The 24114-nt window shown below is 35.7% G+C and overlaps 1 protein-coding gene across 4 annotated transcripts in view; it reads right to left on the bottom strand.

The window, feature by feature from the left end:
- Nucleotides 1-24114, bottom strand: part of STXBP5L (syntaxin binding protein 5L) — a 374922-nt gene that overhangs the window by 277435 nt on the left and 73373 nt on the right. For all 4 annotated transcript variants that reach the window (XM_066240760.1, XM_066240762.1, XM_066240761.1 and 1 more), the window contains exons 6-7: nucleotides 9382-9516; nucleotides 2014-2077 (exon numbers count right to left, since the gene is read on the bottom strand). In XM_066240760.1, coding sequence (XP_066096857.1) covers nucleotides 2014-2077; nucleotides 9382-9516 — 199 coding nt within the window. The remainder of the gene's footprint in view (nucleotides 1-2013; nucleotides 2078-9381; nucleotides 9517-24114) is intronic.

The following is a 24114-nucleotide window of genomic DNA, read 5'->3' as shown; positions in this document are numbered from 1 at the left end:
GCCTAACTCCTATCATGATTGTCTTGTTATAGTCTAGTCCTTAAAGCTTTTAGGTTTTGCAACTTTCCTAAGGATGTCCCTACTCCACAGTAACAAGCCATTTCTCTAGTTTCTTTTAAAACTTTTTTTTTGTATTTTTCTGAAGTTGGAAACGGGGAGGCAGTTAGACAGACTCCCCCATGCGCCCGACCGGGATCCACCCAGCATGCCCACCAGTGGGCGATGTTCTGCCCATCCGGGGCGTCGCTCTGTTGCGACCAGAGCCATTCTAGCGCCTGGGGCAGAGGGGGCACAGGCCACAGAGCCATCCCCAGCACCCGGGCCATTTTTTGCTCCAATGAAGCCTTGGCTGTGGAAGGGGAAGAGAGAGACAGAGAGGAAGGAGAAGGGGAGGGGTGGAGAAGCAGATGGGCGCCTCTCCTGTGTGCCCTGGCCAGGAATCGAACCCGGGACTTCTGCACGCCAGGCCGGCGCTCTACCACTGAGCCAACCGGCCAGGGCCTCTTTTAAAACTTCTTGAGTTGTGATTTCAATACTTATGTATTTTCTCCATCTGGAATTTATTTCTGTAAGTGGTATGAGGGAGAGGTCTTACCATTTTACTCAAAACAGATAGCCAATTATCCAACATTATTTATTCAATAGTATATCATGGTCTAAAATACCTCTAAAATGTGAAAAATTACCCCAAATGCCTAAACTATTTTTGAATATCTATTTAGATCTATTGGTTTTCTTTTATCCCCCAGCACCAAAATTCTTTGGCTGTTCTTAAACATTTTCTTTTTCTTATGAATTTTATAATCAGCTTTTGAATTCTTTTAAAATAAATAAATAAATAATAAATAAATAAATTCTAATAGCACCTAGTTGGAATTGCACTGTATATATATATATATATATATATGGATCAATATGGAAAAAAAATCTAATGTTCTTTCTATGGCCATCAGTCCCACTTGTTTTTCAGGTTCAATATTTATTAGGCTAGTTCAGTTTCTATCATTTAAAAATGAACAAAGAACCAAACCTATACTAAATTAACTTACTCAAGTATTTTTACACTACTTAGCAAAAAATATATACTTGAAGATACAATATTTAAATGCTTTAGATCTTTTCATGTTATCAACTTTGCTTCCTTATAAAAGAAAAATTATGAATAATCAAGAAGAATAGGATTATTTCTATAATTTGAGAACATTTTTGATATTATTACCTACCTATAAAATCAAGGGCTGATTTATGATTATTACCAAAATTGACTAGCAAAGGTCAAAGATTAACAATACCAAAAATCATATATATATATTTTTTGTATTTTTCCAAAGCAGGAAATGGGAGAGACAGTCAGACAGACTCCCGCATCCGCCCGACCGGGATCTACCCGGCACGCCCACCAGGGGGCGATGCTCTGCCCACCAGGGGTCGATGCTCTGCCCATCTGGGGCGTCGCTCTGTTGGGACCAGAGCCACTCTAGCGCCTGGGGCAGAGGCCAAGGAGCCATCCCCAGCGCCCGGGCCATCTTTGCTCCAGTGGAGCCTCACTGCAGGAGGGGAAGAGAGAGACAGAGAGGAAGGAGAGGGGGAGGGGTGGAGAAGCAGATGGGCACCTCTCCTGTGTGCCCTGGCCGGGAATCGAACCCAGGACTTCTGCACACCAGGCTCTACCACTGAGCCAACCGGCTAGGGCACCAATAATCATATTTTTAAGTTTAAGCATTGAATATCTGAAAATTAAAATTGTTCCACATGTTATACAAATTCCTCAACATTCTACATTCTAGAATTAAATACCAACTTTAGCTTTAGGGTAAAATTAAAAGACTTAATTTGGAACAAAATAATTCATTCATTCATCTAGTTGTTTATTTACTCAACATATTTTAATTTTATATTACACTGAATGCTGTGAACTGTGCTAGAGATGTTAGGTATCAAATAAGAGTAAGACATATCTTTATTTGAAAACAAGGAAAATAAGTGCAAGAATAATGGTATAGTAATACTCACTTTTCCTTCATCTCTTGGGCTATCACTTAAATGTACAACTGGACCTGGATGAGTCTTTGTAGATCTGTTAAATCAATTTAAAACAGTAATTAAAAAATAAATATTAAAACACCTTACCATTAGAGACTGGAACTAGAAATTAAGATTATACTGGAATATACTCCCAATATCCTGGGATTTAGCATAGATTCATTTGATTTGGGGGTTGTTTTTCTTTAAGACTACTTTTTCTTTCTTCTACTAACTCTATTAAAGTAGGCATGCTTTTTTTAAAAAAAAAATCAGGTTTAAGAACATAGATCCATATTAACAATGGAATTCTTTATTATGTATTTGTTGCTGAATCTAGCTAGGCCTCTGAAATTTTGAAATTAAACTTTTATTTATACACAAAAGAAAAACTTATACAGCCACAAGGGTGATGTTGTAAACCTGTTTCAAGGAAATTGAAAAGTACATACCTGACATAAAATCTCTGATTTTGCTCCTACAAAAAAATACATAGGCTCCTACAATTTAAAAGACAACTCTCTCTAGTAATAATCAGCATAGAGAAAACTGACCAACTAGGTAAACCAAGTTTGTTGGTTATGTCTCATTTATCTGGTTATCTAGGGTAAGCAATAACAGATCATTATGAATCTAAGAGCATATTGCTAAAGAGATCTGTGATCTGTCAATATAACTGAATTTATTCTACCCTGATATCTAGCATGTTTCTTTTATATTTCCTACTTTAACTTAGGTCATTATTGAGTGTAATTAGGTCATGGTTAAATACAACATGACCTGTATGACCACAGATCTATTATTGCTAAATTTTCCACATCCTTTCCTCAGTGATCTAAGTGTGCCAGATTAATTCTATTATGATTATACTGACATAGCTATAATTATTTAACAACTCATGAAAATCATGAAAGACTCCGCACAAAAAATTAAAGGTTTAAATTTTAGAAACTGTTTGGAATCAGAGAAAAGTTAATAAATAAAAATTTACTAGATATTCTGTTAGTGGTTTTGCCCTAAATTTTCTCATCTGAAAACGAATGTAGTAGTACTAATCCTAATGAACAACTGTGAGGATTAGAATATACATACAGCACCTAATATAATACCAAAATATAGTAAATACTGAATAAGTACTATGTATGATGGTTGTTGTAAACCATTGGAATAACTGAAAATCAGAGTTACTATTTGCACTCTAGAATATATCCAGGAAGAAAAGAAACTAAGCAGGGCTTTATAAAAACTTTACAGAGCTTTCAACAGTTATATCATTTACACATAAATGCAGTGTTTTATTATAGTATAAATGCCTCTGATAAGGGACAATGTCCTTCAATTATCCTTTAGGAACTAAAAATATCCAACATACCACAAATCTCTGTCTGTCTCCTGGGCTTGATTGGAGCAAAAAACACAATAACCAACCAAATACATAAAGTATTTTACATAAAGAATGTTCCATATCAAAAAATGTTTGGGAACCCCTGCATTAAACAAAATTAAATATTTTCTTCTTTTATAGAACTTCTTGGGGTTTTATTTTGCAAATAAGCATTGCAAATCTTTAATATTTTCCAAATTTATTGACCCATAGAATCCTTTTTCATTGACCATATTAAGGAAATCACTGAAATATACTTTGAGAAACAATAGTTAGACTATTTGCAAGAATTCCATTTAGATCAGTGGTAGTCAACCTGGTCCCTACCGCCCACTAGTGGGTGTTCCAGCTTTCATGGTGGGCAGTAGCAGAGCAACCAAAGTATAAATAAAAAGACAAATTTAACTATAGTAAGTTGTTTTATAAAGATTTATTCTGCCAAACTTAGCGAAAATCCAACATAAAGTACTTGGTAAGTAATTATTATTATATGCTTTAACTTGCTGTAACTCTGCTTTATCAATTTTATAAAGTAAAGTTACTTCCCTACTTTATAAATCACCATTACTGTGGAACCAGTGGGTGGTTAGAAAATTTTACTACTAACAGAGATACAAAAGTGGGCGGTAGGTATAAAAAGGTTGACTACCCCGATTTAGAATCTCAGACTATAATACAGGGGTCCCCAAACTACGGCCCGCGGGCTGCATGCGGTCCCCTGAGGCCATTTATCTGGCCCCCGCCGCACTTCCAGAAGGGGCACCTCTTTCATTGGTGGTCAGTGAGAGGAGCATAGTTCCCATTGAAATACTGGTCAGTTTGTTGATTTAAATTTACTTGTTCTTTATTTTAAATATTGTATTTGTTCCCATTTTGGTTTTTTACTTTAAAATAAGATATGAGCAGTGTGCTTAGGGATTTGTTCAAGTTTTTTTTTATAGTCCAGCCCTCCATTGGTCTGAGGGACAGTGAACTGGCCCCCTGTGTAAAAAGTTTGGGGACCCCTGCTATAATACAATCAAGTTCAGAAAATAATCTAGCACTAAATTTCCACTATTTGTAATGACTTTTTCTAATTATAGAAGAAATATAATTTACTGTAACAAAAAAAAACTTAGAAAATACCAAAGTTCAAAGAAAAAATTTCTCATTATTTCACTGCCTATATATGACTGAAATTTCATGGTATTTTTCTGACTTCTTCCCCAACATTAAACATCAAAAACCATCAAGCATTCCTTGTAAAACTTATGTCCATTAAAGACTGACAAAAAAGTATGTATAGGCCCTGGCTAGTTGGCTCAGCAGTAGAATGTTGCCTGGTGTGTGGCAGTCCCAGGTTCAATTCCTGGTCAGGGCACACAGGAGAAGCAACCATCTGCTTCTCTACCTCTCTCCTCCTTCTCCTTCTGCAGCCATGGCTCCTGGCCCCAGGAGCTGAGGATGGCTCCACAGCCTTGCCTCAGGTGCTATAATAGCTCAGTTGCAGAGCAGCAGAGCAGAGGCCCCAGCTGGGCAGAACATCAGCCACAGATGGAGGTTGGCGGGTGAATCCCGGTCGGGCACATGCGGGAGTCTGTCTCTCCGCCTCTTTCTCACCTGATTAAAAAGTCTGTATACTGTACTCCAGATTCTATAAATCCCACAAAGATTACTTTAGATAGACTTACCAATAACCTTATATTCATATAATATCTAAATAAGGATAAAGCCCAGCAATTCTTCTAAGTATCCCTATTTATCAATATTTCTCTTCTTCCCAATCACCACATGGCTGTTGAATTTTCTTTGTAAACTTTCTATCTCTGTATTTTAAATATTAGTATTCCTTTGTATTTTGTCCTATACTGCCATATACTCCCATATTAGATGTGGTCATGAATTCAAGAGCCCATAGGAGCCAGGCAGGTATTGCAAATAAGTTAAATAGGCTAAATAACAGCTTTACTAAACTGGATAGCATATTACTCACCTACAAAAGCAAAGTTATTAACTCATTTCCAGTTGATTATCGTCTGCAATGCTAGAATGCTAGACTAGGATTGTCGCATCATAAACTGTTTCCATGAAGAGTTGAAAATCCAAATTTTCATTTCTATTCTACCAATTTTTAAATATTAGAAAATAATAATTCAGATACATTTAAATATTCTGATGGTCAAACAAAACATATTTGTGAATTGGTTTACTGTCTACTAGTATGCTGACTCTTTTTTCTATATTCTTCATGCACAATCTCATCTATTTTCATGGTTTCAATGAGAATGTAAATGCTGGTCTTATTAATAATATAATAATAAATAATAATACAAGAATAAACTGTGTTTTATGTAACCACAACAGTAAACCTAATTTTGCACCCCCCTGCACACCACTTCCTACCGCTTTCCCATACCAGTTCTAGTAGAATGCCTTATAAACACGTACAATCAACCTACCTAAAATTGAACTCATTATTTTATTTCTAACCTATTCCATCTCTTGCATTCTTTCAACAAGGAGCACACTAATCTACACAGTTGCTAAAACCAAATTATCTAGTAGTCACTCTTAATTCTTCCCTATTATTCTTACATATTCTCACAATAACCCAAGTTTTGCTGCTCCTTTCTTAATATGTCAACTTATCTCCACTCTTAAATTTACCATCATAATTTTTTACCAAGAGTAGTCTTTTTCTCTCTTCAGTCATTTTTTCATACTTGCATTCAGAGTAATCTTCATAAATGCAATTTTGATCCAATTTTCTGCTTACAATCCTTCAAAATCTAGCTCTTTGCCTTAGATAAAGCCTGAACTTCTCAAATTGTCCTATAAGACCTTCCACATTATATACTCAGATTACTTCCTCAGCTTTCTCTTTTGCCATCCTTTCCCTCAACCATTCCTATCAACTATAAACTACATAAAATTGCTGGGCATGCAACAAAAACTCTCTCACATTCCATCCCTTAAACTTTCTGTTCTTTCTTTCTGAATACCCTTATCCCTCACCCCCAATTCTTCACTCTTCTGACTGAAACTTATATAATTTACTTCACAGATACTTCTGCAAGATGCCATGTCTATATTACATGTCCTTCTTATGAAACTGACACATTATATTTCTAATACATTATAACAGCCTTTTTACTTAATCTCACCTTTATTTGAGTGGAAGCCCCCAACAGGACAGAAATAATGTCTTTTCAATTTATAGTTGTTTCTAGTATTTACCATATTGTATTGTTCAATAAATACATTTGAATAAGTGTTAGTTAAATACAATCCCGACACTTACTTAATTTTGAATTCCATGCTCACATTTTAATCATATATAGAAAAAAATAGGTTATATTTTTTTAAAAGCTAGGGTTGCCCTGCAGAAACAGCTATTTCTAGTTCTGTGCTATAACCTGGAATGTATTTTTCCATGGAAATATTTTTTAAAGTCAGTTTCATTCTATACTACTATTTTATGAGATGTTCTACAAACATCACTGTTTATATGGAAGATGTCTTTCAGTTTCCAAATAATCAATACATACATTCTGGGAAAACATAATTTTGAGAACTACCTATAATTATAATTAGTAGACCACTAAAATATTATAGAAATAAGATTAATAATAACAAACATTAAATGAAAAGTATTTCAAGTAAAGACTTACAAAAAAAATCTCACATATCTCTTAAAGGTAATTCTGCATTTGTCATACTTAGAAAATGTATAACATTTGTGTCTAAATTTCTATTTATAAAATGACTTTTAAATTAAAGACATATTTTATTATTGTCCCATACAAATTACACATATTAACAGGAATTAACATGCATTTCCATATGTATCTCAAGAGGTAGAGAGCAATGAAAAGATTTTGGGAGATTGGAATTTGGCATTTAAATTATATCTATAGCAATGAAAATACACTTTTGGAAATCTGGTCTAAGTAAACCAAAAAACAGAGAGTGGTATTGTATACTAATGATTTCTTTTTTTTTTTCTGAAGCTGGAAACAGGGAGAGACAGTCAGACAGACTCCCGCATGCGCCCGACCGGGATCCACCCGGCAGGCCCACCAGGGGTGATGCTCTGCCCACCAGGGGGCGATGCTCTGCCCATCCTGGGCGTCACCATGTTGCGACCAGAGCCACTCTAGCGCCTGGGGCAGAGGCCACAGAGCCATCCCCAGCGCCTGGGCTATCTTTGCTCCAATGGAGCCTTGGCTGCGGGAGGGGAAGAGAGAGACAGAGAGGGAAAGCGCGGCGGAGGGGTGGAGAAGCAAATGGGCGCTTCTCCTGTGTGCCCTGGCCGGGAATCGAACCTGGGTCCTCCGCACGCTAGGCCGACGCTCTACCACTGAGCCAACCGGCCAGGGCCACTAATGATTTCTTGAGAATATTTCAAGAACATTCAGAGGCAGTTATAACTCTATAAAACACTGGATTTACAAAGGTGTTAGATTCTATTCTGATGCCGAATTACATGTATAAGATCAGATTATAAAAATAAAAGTGCCTTATTTTACTTCTTTAATTTCTCCTAAATTTATTCTCCTTTATTTTTTTGTTTTTCATTTCTTTTCTTTTTTACCCTTCTTTCTAATACACATTTTTAAACTTTCATTAGTCCTGAAATCATAAAGTATTGGGCATATAAATATATATAGGTAAAGTATAAGTCACTATTTCAAGAGGTCTTAATTTAAATTATAAAAAGGATTTGTTAAGCAAGTTAATATAGAAACAACACTGAAAAAGTGGTAAAATATTTTATCTGTTCAGATAAAAAAACTCAGTTATTTTAGCAGCATTTAACTGAACACAAATGATACATCTATTATGATTTACACTGCTATTAAATTTGTATAAAGTTCTATAATTGGATCTCTCAAAATTACTTGTATTTTTATCAATATTCTAAAACAATACTATGAAAACAAGCATTAAGTTCAGCCTATTTATTGCTTTTATAGGACTAAAACATTAAGTAACATTTGGGGAAGACATAATTGTTTACAGGATAAATGCTTTTAAAAACACACATACAAAATGCTAAAACATATATGATCAAAATTGCTATACCAATTATAATTACAAATGAAAACTGTGACTCAATAGTAGTGTATAACTATTATACAAATTCTTCAGCAATGTCATTAATCATTGAGTAGCCACTCTGTGAAAAGCACCAAAATAGGCCAAGTATATAGAAAAAAAGAGAATGAACAAAGATTCTGCCCTGGTGCAGTTCTTAATCTAAGGAGGGAGGAAGAATTATCATTAATAAATAACCCATTAAGACATAACACCAAAAGAATATTGTAAAAAGAATATAACTAGTAACAAACTCCCACATTAAGTAATATATATACATTGAAACATTGGGAATATGGAACAGTAGATTTATTATTAAGATCAAAATCAAGAGTCAAACTTTGTGAAAACAGGCTGTTTTAATCAGAGTTTTGAAGAATAATAATTATGGAACTTAATTCTAAATAAGTAGGTTTACAGTTGTTCATAGGAAAAATAATACAATAATTAATAAATAATATAAGAATAAACTTTAATATACTCACAATTAGTGAACCTACTTTTGCCTCACTTTATATGTGAACTAATATTATTTTTATATACAACTAAATGTGGCCACAATCCACTTGCCATTCTCAATGGAAGTGGCTATACTAAGTTTGACTATAAAGAATGTGATGATTTCCATGTATAACTTTTAGAATTAATATTTTACCACCAAATTTTGAATACAACCCTTAATAATTTATAGTATTTGGAAAGTCTAAAATTAGCATATGTTAATACTACTCTAGCTATTTTTAAAAAGCCTTTATGGTTTTAAATTATTTTGGTTGAACTGTTTACTCATGTTAATCATAAATTAGCTATAAAGTTTCAAATAATTCTGTGATTTGATATATTACATAACCATACAAAATATTTAAGCAAGAAAAGGTGATATTTAAGTTCAAACTTACAGTTCGATTGCTTTGTTCCACATGATAACATATCCGGAAAGAATGAAAGATTCAATATTTACAATATGTGTATTTCCTCTTTCTGTTCCAACATAGAGCCATTTACTCTGGAAAGGTAGATGACAGTAAGTAATTCTGAAAGAAAGAAAATTACAATTAAAATATCTAAATTTATGTCTGGTCAGTATTTTATTTTTCTTACATTTATTATGTAGAGACAGGTATATAAACAGTAAAATTTGCTATATACTCAAGTAGCATTTAGTTATTAGTAAGGGTATAAGATAAATAACTATATTACTAAAAACTGTAATGATTGATAATATCCACATTTTTTGGAATTTTTCTTTTTCTGTGTCTGACAGAGAGACAGAGAGAGGGACAGAAAGGGACAGACAGTAAGGGAGAGAGATGAGAAGCATCAATTCTTCGTTGCAGTTCCTTAATTGTTCATTGATTGCTTTCTCATATGTGCCTTGATCAGGGGGCTACAGCAGAGTGAGTGACCCCATGTTCAAGCCATCAACCTTGGGCTCAACCCAGTGAAGTTTGGCTTCAAACCAGCAATCTTTGGGCTCAAGCCAGCGACCATGGGGTCACATCTATAATCCCATGCTCAAGCCAGTGACCCTATGCTCAAGCTGGTGAGTCCGCGCTCAAGCTGGCAACCTCAGGATTTCAGACCTGGGTCCTCTGCATCCCAGTCTGACCCTCTATCCACTGTGCCACTGCCTGGTCAGGCAATACTGACTATTAGTAAGTATTTAAGATAGGCATTAATATTATTTCTAATTCTGAAAACAGCACTACAAGACAGATATATACTTCTGTTTTATAAAGAGGAAACAGGTCAAGAATTTTTATGTTTACTTGTCTAGGACTAACAACTATTAAGTGGCAAAAATGGTATTATGATTTATTTTTGTTTGGTTGCAAAATTATCATCTTTCTACCAAGCTATACTGTTTGCTTTTTTTTTTCTTATACTAATGTTCAGTTCAAAAAACAAGTAGGTTCATCTGAAACATAAATTTCAGAGTTGTCAGAGAGTTAGTAGCTACGTCTACTTAAAATGATAAATTGTCTACTTTTTATTCAAACGCTTGCATTGCAGTAGTATGAAGAAAACTTATCAAGTCAGAGATCTACTATATTATTCCTTTATTGTATTTTTTTTGTTCTACTTCATCTTCATAATGGACTTTCTGACCAACTCTGGAAGCCTGTTCCATAGCCAGAGCAACACGAGTCCTCTATATGAAATCTGGAGGCCCTGGCCTGTTGGGTCAGTGGTAGAGCATCGGCCTGGCATGTGGATGTTCTGGTTCAATTTCTGGTCAGGGTACACAGAAGAAGTGACCATCTGCTTCTCCCCCCCTTCCCCCTCTTTCCCCTCCTGCAACCATGGCTTGATTGATTCAAGCACATTGGAGCTTGACACTGAGGATGGCTATGTGAAGCTTCTGCCTCAGGCACGAAAAATAGCTCAGTTGTTAGCATTGCCCCAAGTGGGCAGAGCATCAGCCCCAGACTGCGGTTGCTGGGTGGATCCAGGTCGGTGTGTATGTGGGAGTCTGTCTCTCTATCTCCCCTCCTCTCACTTGGAAAAAGAAGAAAATAATTTACAAAAAAAAAAAAAGAAATCTGGAAATTTACCAGTCTTCTCTTTACAGTACCCTCAACTCTTTCTAGTTTGGCCTACTCATGCTCTTTAATCACTCTTATAAAGGAAAATAGGAGTAAGTTCACAGTTATCCCTTGCCAAAACTTGTTATTGATCATAATATTTCCTAGAGTTTACTCAGAAAAGTAGCTAGTAAATTGTTACAAGAGCTAGATAAAATTCTGATGAGAGAAACAGACCAATATGAAAAAAAATGTGAAGGGTAAATTCCCAACAAGATTCCATCTTGTACCACTTTATGTATGAGTGAACATCTGGTCTATCAACTCTATCAAATATATACTCTCAGCAGTCTGAGAGTTCACTGAATTATGTAACAGCCTACCTCTCTAAACCAGTCTTAGTCTATTCAAAAGTATTCTGCTGAAAGCACTTTGCACAGTATATCTGAAAAATCAGAAACTGTGCTATTACATATCACTTACAGAATTAACTGACAATCTAAGTAAAGTGAAACTAACCTATATGATATGGGGCAATTCTGATTAAAACCTAAAGGTTAGAATCACTGTTGCCAAAAAATATTTAATAATGGTCCAGAGGAAATAAGTTGATGACCATGTTTCTAAGCCATCAATTTTCTTTTTTTTTTAAACTGGATTTATTGGGGTTGAAATTGGTTAATAAGGTTATATAGGTTTCAGGTGTAAAATTCTATACTACATAATCTGTACATTGCACTATGTATTTACACCCCAAGTCAAACCTCTTTCCATCACCATTTATCTCTTTATCCTCTTTTACCTACCTTTATCCCCTTTTGCTCTTGTAATCACCATTTTTTTCACTGCTTAATCCATTCATCTTTTCACCCAGCTCCCAACCCTCTTCTCCTCTGACAACTGTCAGTCAGTTCTCTGTACTTAAAAGTCTGTTTTATTTTAGTTTACTATTAGATTCTACATGTAAGTGAAATCATAGAGTATTTGTCTTTTGTTCATCCATTTTCAATTCAATACAAATAGAAAGAGAAAACTTGGGTTAAAGAGTATTTAAGATCACCCTTTGTGAATCACAAGGAGAGTAGAAAAACACGTATCCCATGAGAGTAGACACAGATATAGAAGTTCAAATAGGAAAAGAACAAACATTAATATAGTCATTTTCAAGGTGAAAAAGAAAAGTCTAAGAACTGCCAGGTTCTTATTGAATGAGACCTGAAGCAAGAGGCATAATTCCAATATTGACAGACATTACAGTGTAATAACAATGGAAATGGAATACATGAAGACGATCCAAACAGGATTAGAATTATCCTTGAACCATACAGGGGGTCCCCATTACAACAGTCTCAACATACGACATTTCGAGTTTATGACGCTCACTCCCATAAAAACTTTAAAAAATTGAGACGTGAGTATTTTGGCTTACACCATTAGCACTGTACTTATGGACTACATGGGTGAACTAGTTTGGTTGTGTGGTGGAAGAATATGCAGTATTCTTTTTCTGTGGCTTAGTTGTGTTTTTATGTTCTATATCAGTGGTCCCCAACCTTTTTTGGGCCATGGATTGGTTTAATGTCAGAAAATATTTTCACGGACCAGCCTTTAGGGTGGGATGGATAAATGTATCATGTGACCGAGACAAGCGTCAAGAGTGAGTCTTAGACAGATATAACAGAGGGAATCTGGTCATTTTCAAAAAATAAAACATCATTCAGACTTAAATATAAATAAAATGGAAATAATGTAAGTAAGTTATTTATTCTTTCTCTGCGGACTGGTACCGGTCCACGGCCCAGGGGTTGGGGACCACTGTTCTAGATTATGATTTTACAACTGTATTAGGATAGGTAAGTGACTTAGGCTAGAGTGTGTTTTGACTTATTTCGAAATTCGGGTTACATCACTGTCGTAGGAACAGAACTGTGTCATAACCTGAGGACCCCCTGCACTACCTTTTATCATCATTTTTTTTCTTTTAAAAAAAATTTTAATTTATTGTATTTACATAGATTCTAGTGTCCCCCCCAGAATGCATCCCCCCCATGTTCCCCACAACATCACCCTTTCCCCCTCCCTACAACGCCCTTCACCTTTCCCATCAGGATTTGCTTTTCTACTCTATAAAGTTCTGTTATGTGTGTATAATTTCACCAATCTCTATCCCTTTTCTGATCCCTTCCTATTATCCTTTCAGTCTGTCCGCTTTTCCTCTGGTCCCTTTGATCCTGCCTCTGTCTCTATTCCATTCTTCAGTTCACATTGTTCATTGGATTCCTCAAATGATTGAGGTCATATGATATCTTTCTTTTTCTGCCTGGTTTATTTCACTTAACATAATAGTTTCCAAGTCCATCCATGTTGTTGCAAAAGGTAAGATTTCCTTCTTTTTCATGGCCCCATAGTATTTCATTGTGTATATGTACCACCACTTTTTAATTCACTCATCCACTAACGGACACTTGGGCTGTTTCCAGATCTTGGCTATATAAAAAATGCTGCCATAAACATGGGGTACATTTCTTCTTTGAATCATTGATGTGGTGTTCTTGGGATATATTCCTAAAAGTGAAATGGCTGGGTCAAAAGGCAGTTCCACTTTTAATTTTTTGAGGAATCTCCATACTGTTTTCCACAGTGGCTGCACCAGTCTTCATGCCCACCAGCAGTGCAGGAGGGTTCCCTTTTCTCCACATCCTCACCAACACTTATTTGGTGTTGTTTTGTTGATGAGTGCCATTCTGAGTGGTGTGAGGTAACATCTCACTGTGGTTTTAATTTGCATTTCTCTAATGACTAGTGATATTGAACATTTTTTCATCTGCCTATTGGCCATCCGTATGTCCTCCTTGAAGACGTGTCTATTCATTTCTTTTGCCCATGTTTGATTGGACTGTTTGTCTTCCTGGTGTTGAGTTTTACAAGTTCTTTATAAATTTTGGTTATTAACCCCCTATCAGACGTATTGTTGAATATGTTCTCCCATTGTGTGGTTTGTCTTTTTATTTGTTCATATTGTCTTTAGCTGTGCGAAAGATTTTTAGTTTGATGTAGTCCCATTTGTTCATTCTGCCCTTCATTTTACTTGTCCATGGAGATAAATCAGCAAATATATTGCTGTCAGTGATGTCAGAGAGCTTATTGCCTATGTTTTCTTCTAAGATGCTTATGGTTTCACAACTTACATTTAAGTCTTTTATTCATTTTGAGTTTATTTTTGTGAATAATGTAAGTTGGTCTAGTTTCATTTTTTCGCAAGTAGCTGTCCAATTTTCCCAACACTATTTGTTAAAGAAGCTGTCTTTACTCCATTGTATGCTATTACCTCCTTTGTCAAATATCAATTTTCCATAAAGGTATGGGTTTACTTCTGGATTCTCTGTTCTGTTCCATTGATCTATATGCCTGTTCTTACGCCAGTACCAAGCTGTTTTGAGCACCATGGCCTTGTAGTATAACTTGGTATCAGAAAGTGTGATATCACCACTTTATTATTCTTTTTCAAGATTGCTGAGGCTATTTGTGGTCTCTTTTGGTTCCATATGAATTTTTGGAATATTTGTTCTATATCTTTGAAGTATGTCATTGGTATTTTAATAGGAATTGCACCAAATCTATAAATTGCTTTGAGTAATATAGACACTTTTTTTAACATAGGCAGAGATAGACAGGGACAGACAGACAGGAATGGAGAGAGAGATGAGAAGCATCAATCATTAGTTTTTCGTTGAGCGTTGTGACTTCTTAGTTGTTCATTGATTGCTTTCTCATATGTGCCTTGACCGCGGGCCTTCAGCAAACCGAGTAACCCCTTGCTGGAGCCAGCGACCTTGGGTCCAAGCTGGTGAGCTTTTTGCTCAAGCCAGATGAGCCCATGCTCAAGCTGGTGACCTCGGGGTCTCAAACCTGGGTCCTTCCACATCCCAGTCCGACGCTCGCCACCGAGCGTCACCACCTGGTCAGGCAATATAGACATTTTAATGATGCTTATTCTTCCTAACCATGAACATGGCATATGCTTCCACTTGTTTGTATCTTCCTTGATTTCTTTTATCAATGTTTTATAATTTTCCAAGTGCAAGTCTTTAACCTCCTTGGTTAAATTTACTCCTAGGAACTTTATATTTTTGTTGCAAGAGTGAAGGGGATTGTTTTTCTTAATTTCTCTTTCAGACAGATCATTGTTGGTGTATAAAAATGTCTCTAATTTCTGAGTATTAATTTTATATCCTGACACCTTAATGAATTCATTTATCAGGTCCAGCAGCTTTTTGACTGCATTTTTAGGCTTTTCTGCATACACTATCATATCATCAGCAAATAATAATAGTTTTACATCTTCTTTTCCAATTTGGATGCCTTTTATTTCTTCTTCTTGTCTGATTATTGTGGCTAGGACTTCCAGAACTATGTTGAATAAGAGTGGTGAAAGGAGGCACCCCTGCCTTGTTCCTGATCTTAAGGGTATTGTTTTTAACTTTTGTCCATTGAATATGATGTTGGCTGTGGGTCTGTCATAGATGGCCTTTATCATGTTGAGGTATGTTCCCTGTATTCCCACTTTGCTAAGAGTTTTGATCATAAATGGGTGCTGGATTTTATCAAATGCTTTTTCTGCATCTATTGATATTATCATGTGGTTTTTCTCCTTCCTTTTGTTTATGTGATGAATCATATTGATTGATTTGTGAATATAGTACCAGCCTTGCCTCCTCAGAATAAATTCCACTTGATCATGATGTATGATTTTTTTCATGTATTTCTGGGTCCGGTTTGCTAATATTTTGTTGAGAATTTTAGCATCTAAATTTGTCAAGGATATTGGCCTATAGTTTTCCTTCATTGTGTTGATTTTGTCTAGTTTTAGAATCAGAATTATGCTCACCTCATAAAAGGAGCTTGGAAGCCTTTCCTCCTCTTGAATTTTTTGAAATAGCTTGAGAAGGATAGGAGTTAGTTCTTCTTTGAATGTTTGGTAGAATTCACCTGTGAAGCCATCTGGCCCAGGGCTTTTGTTTGTTGGAAGTTTTTTGATAACTGTTTCTATCTAATTTGTTATAATCAGTCTATTTAGGTTTTCTGATTCTTCCAGATTGATTTTTGAGAAATTATATTTTTTCAAGGAATTAATCCATTTCACCTGGGTTGTCTAATTTTTGGCTTACAGTTCTTCACAGTATTTTCTTATAATCTTTCATATTTCTGCTGTGTCAGTTGTTACTTCTCCACTCTCATTTCTAATTTTATTTATTTTGTCCATCGAGTATGATGTTGGTTGTGGGTCTGTCATAGATGGCCTTTATCATGTTGAGGTATGTTCCCTGTATTCCCACTTTGCTGAAAGTTTTGATCATAAATGGGTGCTGGGTTTTATCAAATGCTTTTTCTGCATATATTGAAATTATCATGTGGTTTTTGTCCTTCCTTTTGTTTATGTGATGATGTATATTCTGCTGCTTTCGGGTGATATGTTCTGAAGATATCTATTAAATCCAGTCGATCTAGAATTCTTTCTTTATCTCTTAGCTTTGGTATTTTGATTATGATGTGTCTTGGTGTAGGTTTCTTTGATTTCCTTTTTAATAGGGTTCTCTATGCTTACTGAACCTGTGTGACTTTTCCCTGCATCAATTTAGGGAAATTTTCAGCTATGATTTCTTCAATCAGGTTCTATCTCTTGTTCTTTCTCTTCTCCTTCAGAAACTCCTATTATGTGGATATTGGTTTTTTTTCATGTTGTCACAAAGCTCTCTTAGAGATTCCTCAGACTTTTTTTTTCTTTTTTCTTTTTCCTGTTCTGCTTTCATGCTTTTGCTTATCTTGTCCTCAAAATCACTGATTTGATCCTCTGCTTCATCCAGCCTGCTTTTAATTCTTTCTAGTGCAGTCTTCATTTCTGATATTGTGTTTTTCATTTCTGTCTGGTTCTTTTTTACTATTTCTGTGTCCTTTTTGATGCTTACAATTTCTTTATTTAGGTGCTCATTAAGTCCATCCATTGTAGCTTTTAGATCCTTAAGCATCCTAACAATCATTATTTTAAACTCTGCATTCAGTAATTTGGTTATTTCTATTTTTTGCATCTAGATCTTTCTCTGGGGATTTTTCTGGTTGATTCATTGGGCTTATGTTCCTCTGTCTTCCCATTGTTTCTGTTTGTGATTTGCAGGCTTGTTCGAGTTGTGGTCTCCTTAACTAGTAGAGCCGCTTTTCCATTTTGTATATTTTAACTGGTAAGATGTGAGGAGCCCTTCCTTAAGATGTCACTCTAACAATGGTTGTTAGGTCCTGAACTGATGCTCTCTATATCTGGCCTCTGGATGTGCCCTCCCTGCAACTTCTTGGTGAGAGCCTGGTGCAGACCACTGGGGGTCGCTGCCTATGACTGGCCCTTATCCATCTTTTTAGAGCAACAAGGATCCAGATCCTGTGGCTGCCTCTGCTGAGCCTAGGTGTTGTTGTTAGTATCTACTTAGGCTGGCCTTTATCTACTTTTGGCCTGGAGGATGTTTGTTTAAATGTTCAGGTTCCCCTGAGATCCACTTTCTGCCACCTCTTATTGGTGGCTACTTGTTGGGCTCAGTACTATAAATCAGGGGTTAGGTAAGGTATTGGATATGGCTTGCCCCTTAATCTCAGGTGTCCAACCTTATATTTTATTTTATTTTATATTTTTATTTCTTTTCAGCCCTCAGAAGGGTGTGGCCACTGCAGTCCAATGGTTGTGGCCTTTGTGTTCCTGAGGTGTGGTCTGTCTGTAGGCCCGCCCCCACTGCTGCTGCTGTCTTGAGTATTCAGGTATGGGTATTGCTGGTGCTGGCCCACTGATATAGTCGCTGTGGTTTCCTCCTTGCCTCCATGGAAAAGACTGCTTTTGTGCACCCAGGCCTCAAGCCTGGGCTGGTTCCCCAGCCTCTGTCCCACTCCCATGGGTGGGACTGCGTTTGTGCATCTGGGCTGCAAGCCTTGGCCACTCTGCCCCACCCCCACAGGCAGGACTGCTTTTGTGTGCCAGGTGTCAAGCCTAGGCAGGTTCCTTGGCCTCTGCCCTGCCCCAGCAGGTGGGAGTGTGTGCATGTTTCTGGTCTGCAAGCCTTGGCCATGTCCCAGATTCCCAGGTGAGTGGTTGTGAAAGAGGGTCTGAGAAATCTGTCTCTTTCTCACAAATGGTATCCTGACTTGTTTCGTAGCTAAACACTGTCCATATGCCTCTTCTAGGCTCTGGGGCTGCAGGCTAAGGCTTCAGTCCTGGGGCTCAGAACCCTCCCATCTCAGATAAAACCCACCACCACGCGAGTACCTCTGGCCGCCGCTCACTCCCAGGAACGGGGCAGCCCTCTCCACATTTCTGCTTTTCCTACCAGTCTCAGTGTGGCTTCTTTGGTGTTCTTTGGTTATAGATTCCTCTTGGTTTAGCCCAAAATTAGTTTTTCCAGATAATTGTTCTTAAAATTAAGTTGTAATCCACTTTGGTTCTGAGAAGTGGAAGTTGGAATGTCCGCCTACTCCATTGCCATCTTGCCGCCCCCCTCATCATTCTTAGTGACAAGAAACTAGACCCCTGATGACAAAGGTTTTCATCATATATGTTCAATGTCCAAATGATGGATAGTGTTTAAGTAACTAATTAAGAAAGATTTATAGATTTTATCTGAACACAATAAAAAAAAGAGTAATGAAATACTTAAGATGATTCACATAGATGAGGGAGAGGGCATTATTACACTGTGCTATATATTTGAAGACCATAATAAGTGACTAAGTCAATACCCTTATAAGATCTTAATTTATTGTATTTAATAGTTACACTTTGATTTGTAATCTATTTCTACCACCACATCTTGCAAGAATTTTCTGTTATATGTGAGTCCTAGAAAAATAATCTTGTCTACACATCTATATTCACTATCATTCCTCTATAGTAAATCACCTAAGACATTCATAGTCTTCCATCCATTCATTCATTTATTCACTGAATATTTTTTAATAAAAAGTACTGTCCTTTATTACAACACACTCTTTTTCCCTTGAAAACCATACCATGTAGTAGAAGAGATAAGACAAGTAGACAAGTAAGAAAAATAAAATTGTTAATTGCTATAAATAGTTTAAATAAGAAAAAAATTAATTCCAGTAGTGGAAATCATGCAGAGCTAAATGTAGAAAACTATTAAAAGTGGGCCATTGCTGAGCAAATAGTTCTGTTATTTGGTACATATTACATAACCATATTAAATAAGCAAAATAAAGTTTCTCAAGCTTAAATAATGTACAGACCTTTAAAATAATCTTGCTGATCATCACTTTTGATTTTCATAAATTTTTTATGTGTAGAATAATAGCTTATGTATAAAAATATAAACAGATATGAACTCCTCATATTATAGCTCTTCTATGCACATAAAACAAAAATTCAAATTAGACACAAATAAAACTACAACTGGAATTAAGATTAGTGACATTAATTTATGTAACAAATTATTTCACAGCAATATAGTAACCTCACAATATGGAGATGGTTCTGGCTGCATAGGTTCTTCTGAAGCTGGAGTGCCTATACTTACTCTGTACTTCTCTTTCACTACTTGTGTCTACTGAACAGCTTTGAATTGTATTCTCAAGTACTCCATTACATAATTTTACACTCACTATAAATACCTAATTGAGGTGCACAGTCCACTTCTCCTATTTCATTAATTCATAACAATTAAAATAATACTGGTGCCATCACAACAATAAATGTAAATTTGCCTTCACAAACTGGATCTGTGTGGCAGTATATTTTGCATGGCTTACTCAATTCATTCAAATATATCTATTAGCCTATTATAAGAATAAAAATATTACAAAAATTACTGAAAAATGCACAACCCCAAGATTATGCCCACAGATCCTAGTGTGAGCAACACTATCAATAAACAAGCTAAAATATATCTTTATAAAGTAAATCATTTAAAATTATGGAAATTATTAAGTTTAGTGGGAGATTTCAAATTTAAAGCATTTTCCCCTTAAATTCTAAATAGTGCAATTTTAGTTCTTTTTTCATATGGGCTCCAGGTGAAACCTCTGGTACCAGGCATGATGTCTCTGGCTCCAATTCTTCCTGTGACACTTATAATTATGTTTTATAACTTAGTAACACTCAATATAAGGTATGTAATGATTCTGTATATTAAAAAAATAAAAATGCCAGAGATAACCATTCAATACTCTGAGGTAATGTCTAGCAATACTGTTTTAAGACATTTCTGGGTGGTTATGATATACAACCACATCATTAAATTATAGGAACATGAAGAAATTCAAAACACTAATTTGAAAAGATATATGCATCCTAATGTTTATTGCAATGTTTTTCACAACAGCAAAGATATGGAAGCAGCCAAGTTGTTTATCAATAGACAACTGGATAAAGAAGGGATGGTACATATATTAAGCCATAAAAAAAAAGAATGAAATCTTGTCATTTGTGACAAAATGGATGGACCTAGAAGTATTACGCTAAGTAAAATAAGTTAGACAGAGAAAGGCAAACACCATACGATTTCATTTATATGTGTCATCTAGAAAATGAAATAAATGAACAAATAAAACAGAAACAAACCCATAGATACAGAGAATTGCCAGTTATATAAACAGTAACAAGGAGGTAAACTATAGCACAGGGGTACAGTTAATATTGTAGTAACTATAAGTTGTCAGATAGGTAATAAACTTATCAGAGTGATCATTCTGTAAGGTAAATAATGTCTCAACAATATGTTTTACTCCTAAAACTAATATACGTCAACTGTAATTGAAAAATAAAATTTAAAGAAGAACTTTTAAATTATACTAACAATTCTTAATCTTTGGTACAAGTAAAAAAGTCTCATTAAAATACATATTCTCAGACTCCAGCTACACAAACTGTGACTCCATGAGCTAGGACCCTTGACTGATGTATCCTCAGTACTTGTTATTACAAATTAAGCCTATATGCCTGACCTGTGGTGTCACAGTAGATAAAGCATCTATCTGGAATGCTGAGGTCACTAGTTTGAAATCCTCATCAGGCCCGGTCAAAGCACATATAGGAGTAAATACTTCTTGCTTCCCCCCTTTTTTCTCCCTCCCTCTCTCTCTCTAAATGAATAAAGTCCTTTAAAAAATTAAGCCTATGCATCAGCAGCATGAATATCACCTGGAAGCTTAGTAAAAATTCAGGGGTCCCCAAACTTTTTACACAGGGGGCCAGTTCACTGTCCCTCAGACCGTTGGAGGGCCGCCACATACAGTGCTCCTCTCACTGACCACCAATGAAAGAGGTGCCCCTTCCAGAAGTGTGGCAGGGGGCCAGATAAATGGCCTCAGGGGGCCACATGTGGCCCGCAGGCCGTAGTTTGGGGATGCCTGATTTAGATTCTTAGGTTCCACTGCAGAAACAGCATTTTATGAAGAGCCCTCAGGTGAATCATATACATGTTACTATTTAGAAAGCACTTCTCTAGGTGATACTAATACACACACAAAAAAATCCATGAACTACACTGTAAGGAACACTGTTCTATGGCTGAATGCTGATTAGTTACTCTCGTTTCAAGATAGAACCTAAATTGCTAAGTTAATAGTGGGGATAAAGCTTTGTTGTAGCTCCCCAGAACAGCTAATGATAATCATGGTGATGATAATAAGAATCACAACAACATATCTAGCCTAAGACTACCTTAGCATCTTAACTCAATGACTGATACTTTAGAAATTTTTATGGAAAAACTCAAATCACATGAAAGAAAAAATAATTAAAATTTATTCATGAAAAGAATCTGGCCTGACCTGTGGCGGCTCAGTGGATTAACTGTCGACCACAAATGCTGAGATTGCCATTTGGAAACCCTGGGCTTGCCTGGTTAAGGTACATTTGGGAAGTAACTACGAGTTGGTGCTTCTTGCTCCTCCCCCCAATCCCTCTTTCTCCTCTCTCTAAAATCAATAAATAAAATCTTAAAAAATAAAATAAATGAATTATTAAAAAAAAGAAGAATCTGATAATTATGGGCAATCTTTAGCTAGAACTATAATTCTATAGACAAAATTAAACAGGTAAGTGAAAAGTTAGTTGAATTTCATTCACAGTCTTAATGGGCTATTAATACACTCACCAAACAGTATACAATTGGCTCAGTTTTGTTGTTAATAGTTAGTTGGAAAGCTATCAAACATAAGTCAATTTTTAAAAATAAGTGTAATCTCTACATTTCCATAGGGAATAAGAACATAATTTCTAACAAACAAACTCTGAGAAGCTTATTCTCATTCTCCTACAGAAAATGAAATAACATTTTCTACCTTTATTTAAATTCACAGAATATTTCATAATTCTCTCCAAGAGAGCATTATGTTAGTGAAAAGCATATGGGGAGAAGGAACAAGCCACTGGTCTCCTGGTTAGGGTGATAAAAGTACAATAGGCATCTATAATCTTACACCACCCAACAGTAACAGAGTACCTCTACCTATCTCAAATATTAATGAAGGAAAACTAGGGAAACCAATTCAAAAGAACTTATGCAGTCAGGACCATATCCATATTTTAGGGTTATTGTATTTCTGTGAAATAATTTATCTGTCCCATAAGTTAATGTCAAGAATTTGAATTCTAGTTGTAGTTTTACTTGTATTTAATTTGTTTTTATTTTAATTTCCACATGTTACTAAACAAGATGACATCTGTCATCCCCTGGCAGAGCAATGTCAAAACAGCACACCCAAAACAGAAGGTTTAAATAAAACTTAGGGTGTCATAACACAAAGTCCAAATTATAATTTTAAAAAACCACTCATCATACCAAGAAATAGGAAAATCTTAATTAGAATTTAAAAATATAAGACATCAACATCAAGATGATAAAAATGTTACAATTACTGATAAATATTTAAAAGAGGCTATCATAAAAATACAAGTAATTATGAATAAAATGAAATGAAAAAATTAGAAAGTCTTGGCAAAGAAACAGGAGATAAGACAACTAAATGCAAATTTTACAACTGAAAATGACAAAAAAATTAGAACCTATGTTATAAATAGGTATATTCTCCACACCAGAATGAAGAAGCCAGAAAGAAGAGTCTGTCAACTCAAAGATGAAACAATGTACATTATCAAATTTGAACAAAACATATGTAAAAAAAAGTCAGAGGTTCAGAAACCTGTAAGACAAAAATTAAAAATGCAATTATGTTATCAGGGTCCCAGAAGGAAAAGAAAAGAGAATGGGACTGAAAAAGTAGTCAAAGAAATAAAGTCTAAAAACTTCTCAAATTTGTCAAAGGACAAACAAAAAATATTCAGCACATTGAGGAAATCTTACAGGATAAACCCAAAGAAATAAAACCAAGACAGATCATAGCCACATCTGAAAACTAATAAATAAATAAATAAATAAATAATAAAAATAAAAAATCTTGAAAGTAGCAAGAGAGAAATAAAACCTTAAATATAGGAGAAAAAACTGCAATGATAGATTTCTCATCAGAAAACAGGAGGTCAGAGGGCATAGAACATTATTCAAGTGCTTAAGAACTCTCAACCCAGAATTCTATATCCACCAAAAATATTCCTCAAGAACTAAGGTGAAACCATGACATTACTTGGTGAAGCAAACTAAAAAATTGTCATTGAAAAACCAACTCTAAAAAAAAAAATGGTTAAAGGAAGTTCATTAAGCGGAAAAAATGATAAAAGAAGAAATTTTGGGAGATTCCAAGATAGCAACAGAGTAGGCAGACATTCAAATTGCCACCTCCCAGTACCAAAATGGATTACATCTAAATTTAAGAATGATCAACTTGAAAAACCATCTTTGGACTACACAAAGAGGAGTCCATAACCAAGGATTACAGAAGAAGCCACATTGAGACTGGTAGGAAGGGCGGAGATGCAAAATGGGCTGCGCCACTCCCAGGAGCGAGCGGCAGCTGAGGGTCCAGAGGGGCTTTCACTGCAGAAAGCTTTGCCCTAACAAGTGACGGTCCTAAGCCCCAGGCCAGACACCCCAGCCTAGAGCACCAGAGCCTAGAAAAAGTTCTCAGAGTATTTGACGGTGAAAAGAGGCAAGGTTT

This window comes from Saccopteryx bilineata, chromosome 8 (assembly GCF_036850765.1).
Source record: "Saccopteryx bilineata isolate mSacBil1 chromosome 8, mSacBil1_pri_phased_curated, whole genome shotgun sequence".
Lineage (NCBI taxonomy): Eukaryota > Metazoa > Chordata > Mammalia > Chiroptera > Emballonuridae > Saccopteryx > Saccopteryx bilineata.
This window is presented reverse-complemented; position numbering and strand designations above follow the sequence as displayed.